Raw genomic sequence first — 8,912 nt, 5'->3', positions numbered from 1 at the left:
TCAGGTTCTTGGTTAACTCCCTGACCAAGACCCTTCTCCCCTGATTGCTCAGTTTGGCCGGGCTGCCAGCTCTAGGAAGAGTCTTGGTGATTCCAAACTTCTTCCATTTAAGAATGATGGATGCCACTGTGTTCTTGGGAACCTTCAATGCTACAGATCTGTAACCTCAACACAATCCTGTCTCGGAGCTCTACAGACAATTCCTTCGACCTCGTGGCTTGGTTTTTGCTCTGACATGCACTGTCAACTGTGGGACGTTATATGTTTGACTTTGTCCAATCAACAGAATTTACCACAGGTGCACTCCAATCAAGTTGTAGAAACATCAAGGATGATCAATGGAAACAGGATGCACCCAAGCGCAATTTTGAGTCTCATAGCAAAGGGTTTGAATACTTGTAAATAAGGTATTTCTGTTTAATACAACTGCAAAAATGTATAAAAACCTGTTTTCGCTTTGTCATTATGGGTTATTGTGTGTAATTAAACCCACAAGTAAGCATTTCCCTGTTAGTCTACAAATCATGTGAAAAAATACAATTTGATTTAATCACAGTACATTGGGGTTTACAGTGTAAATTTCTTAATTAGAAATTAATTTTAACAAGACAAGTCAGTTAAGAACAAATTCTTATTTTCAATGACGGCCTAGGAACAGTGGGTTAACTGCCTGTTCAGGGGCAGAATGACAGATTTGTACCTTGTCAGCTCGGGGGTTTGAACTTGCAACCTTCCACTAGGCTACCCTTCCACCCCAAATGAACCAGAAAAATCTATATTTTTGTTTATTTATCAAAAGTTGGCCGGCTAACTCATTGATCCTGCTTTGTAGTATACCCCTCTGTAGGCCAGTGCTAATACATTACTGATCCATGACAACAGCCTTAATGTAAACAATATGCTAGTCGCCTTGTCAATAAAACACACGAGACGTAAATAATTCCACTGTTAGCGCAGTTGATTAGTCATTGTTTTAAATGTACACATTTAGATCAGTTACAGACTGATACAATCCAACATGATTCATATGCAAACCATTGAAACATGTATGATTGTTCAATATAGTGCACTGCGTTACGTATTCTCATAAAATGTAGAAACAGTACATTATCAAAGAAATTAAAAAATATATATATAGCCATTACCTACAAATTATCCCAGTGTGTAGCCCTGACACAGAATGAAAGGGCTGAGGACAGTGTTGTACAGATCTTTACAATAATATTCTGTATACTGAAAGGTTTTTTTCTTCTACAAAAACAATTAAATGCTTCATGCACACATTTTCTTTCATAATGGACATATCTTGACACAATATCTGAATCAACGCCCCAAAATAAGATCTCGAGCCATTCTCTAAGTGAGATGCTATTCAGATGGGACCTCAACAAGGGATAGATAAACTCTGATAAAGAGTAAACAGTTGTGTTTAACGATTCAACAGTCCAATGTGGCGATCCAGTCATGTAGGAAGTGAGCCATATAATAAGAACAGCCACGTCAGAGGTTCTGGCTCTTCGGCTAGTAGTTCCTCAGGTAGACTAGTCGAGGAGGCTGGAACTTCTCACGACACAAAGGGCACTCCGTCTGTGGAGAGGAAGGAACAAATAGTTATGCACTGCATCTAGCTTCTTTTCACCGATAGGCTGGCTAGGCGGAACACTGACCCTCCGGCTAGGCGGAACACTGACCCTCCCGATAGGCGGAACACTGACCCTCCCGATAGGCGGAACACTGACCCTCCCGATAGGCGGAACACTGACCCTCCCGATAGGCGGAACACTGACCCTCCCGATAGGCCAGCTAGGTGGAACATTATACCTCTCCAGTCCTGTCAGACCTACAGGTTAGAGGTCGTTTCTGGACTGTGACACTGTTATAGTTCCCCTTAAAGAGCGTAGCGTTTCATCCATATAATTAAATAGAACAGTAGTCACCTTGGTGTTGCACCACTCTGTGATGCACTCCCAGCAGAACAGATGACCACACGGGGTGGAGGTCGAGTGTCTCCTCTCCTCTAGACACAGGATACATCGAGAGGCACGGGGAGAGTCAGTCTCGTCTACAGATTGGGACCTAGACACACGGGTACATTTTAAAACTATACATGCATGTGAAATTCATATGCTTACCTCAATATTCACATTGAGAAGAATGCATGGGGGGGGGGGCATGTGTGCATCTCTAGAAAATGTCCAACTTGAGGTGAAGATTTTGAACAGCAGCTTCGCAATCAAATTGTATCCATCTGTCATTTGAATGTCCTCAAACACTTCCTGTCACGATAGTGTGTCTACATTTTTTGTTGTTGACATATTTATTCAGATTTTTCCACGGTTTTCATATTTCAAGTTATTACACATTTCATGGATTTACAATTTCAGATTACTTCATACATTTAGAAGGGTCAGAGGGTCAAGTTCATGCGCATTTTTATATTGTTCAAAGGCAGTGCTTCCCAAGGGACCCACCAACACACAACCCCAATGAGAAGCTTGATGGAACCCCAGGACCTAGAAAGGTATATAGGATAGATATGGTATATGGGATAGGTATGGTATATGTGATAGATATGGGATAGGTATGGTATATGGGATAGGTATGGTATATGGGATAGGTATGGTATATGGGATAGGTATGGTATAGATATGGGATAGGTATGGTATAGATATGGGATAGGTATGGTATAGATATGGGATAGGTATGGTATAGATATGGGATAGGTATGGTATAGATATGGGATAGGTATGGTATAGATATGGGATAGGTATGGTATAGATATGGGATAGGTATGGTATAGATATGGGATAGGTATGGGATAGGTATGGTATAGATATGGGATAGGTATGGGATAGATATGGGATAGGTATGGGATAGGTATGGGATAGGTATGGTATAGATATGGTATATGGGATAGATATGGTATATGGGATAGATTTGGTAGCAGATTCTCAGTGTGACCAAGGCAGTCAGTGTTAATTATATTGTTAAAACAGTGTCCTACTGCATTGTACCTGGAGGGCAGGTTCCTGTGTTGTCTCCACTCCTGCCGGGCTCTCTGTCTCTGACGGAGGTTGTTGAGTTGCAGGGCCAGCGTGAGGGCCAGCTGCATCAGGGAGATCACGCCCAGGAGCCTGTAGCTGCTCCGGATGTTCCCGTCGTCCCCCGTCACACCATGTACCCGCAGCTAACCACCCAGGGAAATAAAGAATGGTGAGAAGCATGTACCTGCAGCTAACCACCCAGGGAAATAAAGAATGGTGAGAAGCATATACCCGCAGCTAACCACCCAGGGAAATAAAGAATGGTGAGAAGCATATACCCGCAGCTAACCACCCAGGGAAATAAAGAATGGTGAGAAGCATACACCCGCAGCTAACCACCCAGGGAAATAAAGAATGGTGAGAAGCATACACCCGCAGCTAACCACCCAGGGAAATAAAGAATGGTGAGAAGCATACACCCGCAGCTAACCACCCAGGGAAATAAAGAATGGTGAGAAGCATATACCCGCAAAACTCTGAGACATGTGCCCATTAGGGCCCACCGTAACAAAGCATTTTGCAACAGTAAACAAAGTTCAGCTAGTAAGAAAATGGACTGAAAAAGGGAGTGATAATTTGAACCTGTCCAAAAACACATGTGTTTTTTTTCCCCCATTGCAAAAAGGTTTGCTACGGTACACTACTGAATAAGTTCTCACACAAATACCCACATAGCTCACTCCGGCCGTCCTCTTCCCCAGGTGGTAGAAGGCCCCGCTGATGTAAAACAAGGCCACATGCACCCGGTGGAGAATGGAGAGTCCCTGCTGGAGGGCCATCACGGCCGGCACACACGCCCTCCTCTGGGGCTCCGTCAGCAGCCCCAACGCCCTCCGGACCCAGCCTCTCATCCAGGCTCCGGGGCTCCAAGGACTGGCCACTGTTGCTCTCTGGATTCCCCCTCCCTGGCTCTCCTCCTCCCCTGCCTCCAGCTCATTCTCCAGGCACACCAGCAGCTTGTCCAGCAGGTATGGAAACAGGCTGTGGAGGAGCACCATGGCTCCTCGTCTGACGCGCGACGGTACCCTGCGCAGAGTGGGGTCCACTTGGATGATACTGACATACTCCTCGCCCAACGTCTGGTACCCTGGATGACACGGGGAGGGACAGCAAGGATGTGTGGTTAGGTGGCATTAACAATGAATGCCCCTGGTCTGTCTTTGATGGCAAACGCCTGCCTGTCAGTTTTGAACACAGTATGGAGCTCCAGCCGTTTGTTTACCTACCTGAGAATGTGGTTAAACCATAGTATGCCAGGTCTGACAGGAGTTGGATCTCTTTTCTCCAGTGCAGCCATCTCTTGGACCCTGTAGGAGTAAAGAACAAAGCAGCTAGCTAGCTACTGTAAGAATAATAACTATTATAATAGCTTATGCATTCAAGGATATTAGCTTATGCATTCATGGCTCTTGAAAACTCTTCTCTGCATGTCGGGTTTTAAGCAGTTACATTCGCCCACGTTTGGCTCCGTGATAACTACAAATCCCGACGCTGTGTTTTAATGTTTAGAAACTTCAATATTCATCGTTTGTGAAACTGTTTTCGAAACATATCTTTCACGTCTGCAAGAAATACTCATATTTTTAAAGTTCCGTAGAAGGTGTGTGGCTGCACTAACCCTAACTCTATAAAAAGGTGTCGAATTTGTTTTCTTCTCGTTGATATGAAAAGACACGTCCCTCATGGTTTCTAAAACAGTACAGCAAACTTTCGCACTTTTCAGACCGAGCGTCTGTGCTCTTTAACAAACGTCCCCGGTAAAGAAGATTGATCTACTTTATCGCCTTTTGCCGATAGTAATGTTAACATTGAATGAAATGTGTTAATGCATTCATAGCTATGCTCTAAATGGTCATGTAGGCTATAGCTGTGTATCCCTCCTACTTGCCTGCAAGAGTCTGGAAAGCTTCATTCGCGTTGTTCCTGAGACACTGTTGATAATATTCGTCCTTCTGACTTGAACGAATTAACTGTGGTTGGTTTGCACCGACGAGAGGCATGGCTGGACGCCGAGTAGCGTAGCACGGGAATTTGGCACGATAGTTCCTTGAAAAATAACTCGTCAATCCATGTCTACACAAACTTTCTGACTAAGACACTTTTCCAAACTTGTCACAGTTTGGCATAGTTATTTAAATGTTCATATTGCCTGCCTTGACAGCTCTGTTAGCTAGTAGCTAAGTACACGGAAACACAGTTGACTTGAATGAAACAATGACAGCAGAATACACTTCTGCGGCCACAGCGCCGTGCGGTGGTAGGAGTTCTCGCGTCTACTTTCCTGTTTTAATGCATCAGCGTAGCCGTGCGGCATCAGCGTAGCCGTGCGGCATCAGCGTAGCCGTGCGGCATCAGCGTAGCCGTGCGGCATCAGCGTAGCCGTGCGGCATCAGCGTAGCCGTGCGGCATCAGCGTAGCCGTGCGGCATCAGCGTAGCCGTGCGGCATCAGCGTAGCCGTGCGGCATCAGCGTAGCCGTGCGGCATCAGCGTAGCCGTGCGGCATCAGCGTAGCCGTGCGGCATCAGCGTAGCCGTGCGGCATCAGCGTAGCCTTGCAGCGTCAGCGTAGCCGTGCATTGTTGTAACCATTAATATATGTTAGTTTCTGCACTGGTGTAACAGTTACCAGTCTTTCTGGACTTTCATACTGCAGGTGAACTTGTGAAATGTAATCATATATTTTAGAACAATATTGGTATGGTGTGTGATCACTAAATCTAGTAGAATTTATATTGATGGGTCTGCAACTCAAACGGTCTATAATGTATAATGCTTTATTTCATTGGGTTGAGGATGATTTGCTGCCACCACACTTCACTGTAGGGCTGTGGTGTGGAATATACAATGCATAGAGATAGAGCTGTTTTCTTTCTGTAATGTTGAATATTTTGTATTATATTGTATCAGAAATATGAACAGCAAAATTGTATTATCTTAAATCCCAAGCTAATTTAATGGTATCTGAAAATGCCACCGTTGTTAGACTTTTTCCCCCCATTGAATTCATTCATGATTTGTACACATCCTTTAGTTGTCCTTGTTTTGTTTGTTGACAGAAATGTCCCTCCCTAAGCTTCCACATCTGGGGCATTTTGCCTAACTGGATTGATAGTGCTTATTCTTCCTGCCTGTTTGTAAATTGCAGAACCAGTTTCTTTGTCCCTTTTTAAATTCCGTTACCTGAACCAAGCTGAAGGGCGTTTTGCTAGGTGCCGAACACCTTCTCTGTCCTGCGGGGCAGTGGGCAGATAGCCTCTCTGAATAAGGAGAGCTAGACCAACACTTGGACAGTAATGAGTAGGGGGAAAAAGTTTACTTACAGGCAGCTGCAGACAAGGAAGTGGACTGTGTGTTTACAGTTAAGGAGGAGCTGCTGGCGTTCTCCCCTCCCCCCGTAAAGTTGTGAGATACTTGTGACTTCTTACAGATGGAGACTAGATGGTGCAGGGAGAGCACACTGCTTGTTGAGAGCACAGGATGGGACTAAACCACTGAAGTTCCACCGGGGGATTCTCAGGTGCCTGAGTAGCCTACAGAAGGTAAGTCATGTCAGAATTCCTCTGTTGGTTTTATCAGCTCGGCATTCACTGCACTTAATTGATTGGAAGTTTGACGTGGCTACTAAACACTAACATTACCACACACAACCAAATAAAGGACTAGTCTAAAACCTGTCCCACTTTAGTGTGGCCTCTTAGCCCATGGCTCCAATCCCATCAAAACCACACAGAATTCCAGCTTGTATCCAACGTAAGCTCTTTGTAAATACATAGAATAGTAGAATATCAGTGAGTAGAGTTGTAGTGATCCCTTGGAGGTTCGCTGTGGACTGCTGCGTGAGTCATTGATCTTTATTTGCAAAAGCACAGGATCCTCAGGAGACCCCAAACAACACAATTGGGAAGGAAGCGCTGGAGCCTGCAGCACCTGCCGGAGAGAGAGAACAGCTGTTTGTTACAATAGTTTCCTTAATGACCTCAGGTGACATCTGCTTAGGATACATACAGTCAGGAATTGCTTAACAGACACTTGGCATTTTATTAGGATCCCAAATTTAGCTGTTGTAAAAACAGCAGCTACTCTTCCTGGGATCCACATGAAACATAATACAGAACATTAATAGATAAGAACAACTCAAGGACAGAACTACATCAACTTTTTTTTAAAGGCACACGTAGCATATATATCAATACATACACACAAACTATCTGGGTCAAATAGCCTACATATCAATACATACACACAAACTATCTGGGTCAAATAGCCTACATATCAATACATACACACAAACTATCTGGGTCCAATAGGGGAGAGGCGTTGTGTCGTGAGGTGTTGCTTTATCTGTTTTTTTTAAACCAGGTTTGCTGTTTATTTGAGCCATATGAGATGGGACAGAGTTCCATGCAATAATGGCACTATATAATAATGTACGCTTTCTTGAGTTTGTTCTGGAGTTGGGGACTGTGAAAAGACCTCTGGTGGCATGTCTGGCACACTTCTATTAGGTGTTGAGTAGTCTCTTTCTCTCAGCGGCTGTGGCAGACATGCATTACTGACCTACTTCTGTTTCAAGTGTTAAACAGACGAGGGGCTTTCCGAATCAGCCAGGCTGGTTGTAATGTCTTTTACAGGAGCAACATCTCGAAGTGTCATAAGGTGACATGGCCATGCCCAGACAGACAGTCTCTCCTCAGGCAGTTCCAACAGAACTTGGCCCCCTTAGGAAGGATTCATGAATTTACATCACAGAGTGTGTGTGTCTATGTCTCTCTGTGTGTGTCTGTGTGTGTGTGTCATTGTGTGTGTCCGTGTGTATCTTGTCTGTGTCTTGTGTGTGTGTGTGTGTGTGTGTCATTGCGTGTGTCTCTGTGTGTATCTGTGTGTGTCTGTGTGTGTGTCTGTGTGTGTGTCATTGTGTGTGTCTGTATCTCGTATCTGTGTGTGTGTGTCATTGCGTGTGTCTCTGTGTGTATATGTGTGTGTGTGTCATTGTGTGTGTCTGTATCTCGTATCTGTGTGTGTGTGTCATTGCGTGTGTCTCTGTGTGTATATGTGTGTGTGTCATTGTGTGTGTCTGTATCTCGTATCTGTGTGTGTGTGTCATTGCGTGTGTCTCTGTGTATCTGTGTCTGTGTGTGTGTGTGGTGTGAGCATGGTTAAGGCCAGGAAAAGGCTGTAGGAACATTCATAATTACAATAGAAGTACTGTGAACTACAGGAACAAAAAAACAAGTAGTCGTTTCTCGAATGGCATTATTGTAAAATATATTTCTATATAGAATGAAAATCACAGAAAGCTACAACATAATATAACATTTACATACGGTAAAGACATTTGGTGTCCCTTTGATGATGCCAACGGAATATTAACCAATAATAAACAAACAAAAATGCTATACCTTCATATGTAAGAAATATATTTCTGGACTGACCTTTTCTAGCCTGTAATTACTATATTTCCCTCGAACAATGTATGATATTTCGATATTATACTATTCTTGTTAGAGTTTGCATGACCTTTCCAGCTACGGCGCCCTGCACGGTAGGGTCGTCGTTTCATGTCTGTTGCTCCAAATGTAGAGGAAAACTAAATCTGACTTGGAAACATGGCCGCAGGAAAGTTCCCTCTCAGACACACCACTGTGTTAACAGTTTGTGTGTGCGTGAGTGTGTTGTTCTTCTGCTTCATTTAGCATAACATATGTATTAATCCATTGTGATAAATAGGCTACTCTCCTGATTTTTCTACTCATGATATCAGAGCATAAACCTACACCTACCCTGAAATATATATATATATATTTTTCTCTCAAATAACGAAGTAGTCGAATATTGTCTGTAATGTAGTCGCTTCAAAAGAGCACGTGC

General features: G+C 43.8%; 1 protein-coding gene across 1 annotated transcript; it reads right to left on the bottom strand.

Moving 5' to 3' along the window:
- Window positions 1-772: 772 nt before the first annotated feature.
- pex10 (peroxisomal biogenesis factor 10) lies at window positions 773-5,307 on the bottom strand. The gene is made up of 6 exons (XM_031794734.1): window positions 4,933-5,307; window positions 4,271-4,351; window positions 3,716-4,131; window positions 3,015-3,187; window positions 1,938-2,076; window positions 773-1,587 (listed from the first exon to the last, which is right to left on the bottom strand). The coding sequence occupies exons 1-6, from the start codon at window positions 5,042-5,044 to the stop codon at window positions 1,522-1,524; spliced, it is 987 nt and encodes a 328-aa protein (XP_031650594.1). The 5' UTR covers window positions 5,045-5,307; the 3' UTR covers window positions 773-1,521.
- Between the last annotated feature and the right edge of the window lie 3,605 nt (window positions 5,308-8,912).

This window comes from Oncorhynchus kisutch, linkage group LG17 (assembly GCF_002021735.2).
Source record: "Oncorhynchus kisutch isolate 150728-3 linkage group LG17, Okis_V2, whole genome shotgun sequence".
In the NCBI taxonomy this organism is placed as follows: Eukaryota; Metazoa; Chordata; class Actinopteri; order Salmoniformes; family Salmonidae; genus Oncorhynchus; species Oncorhynchus kisutch.
The sequence above is the reverse complement of the archived record's forward strand: the minus strand, read 5'-3'. Positions and strand labels throughout refer to the sequence as shown.

Excerpts from the sequence above, each read along its gene's own strand:
- pex10 (XM_031794734.1), bottom strand. The coding sequence starts at position 5,044 with ATGCCTCTCGTCGGTGCAAACCAACCACAGTTAATTCGTTCAAGTCAG. Across the intron at positions 4,132-4,270 it reads TGGTTTAACCACATTCTCAG|GGTACCAGACGTTGGGCGAG; the intron begins GTAGGTAAACAA and ends CGTGTCATCCAG. Across the intron at positions 2,077-3,014 it reads CACAGGAACCTGCCCTCCAG|GTCCCAATCTGTAGACGAGA; the intron begins GTACAATGCAGT and ends CCGTGTGTCTAG.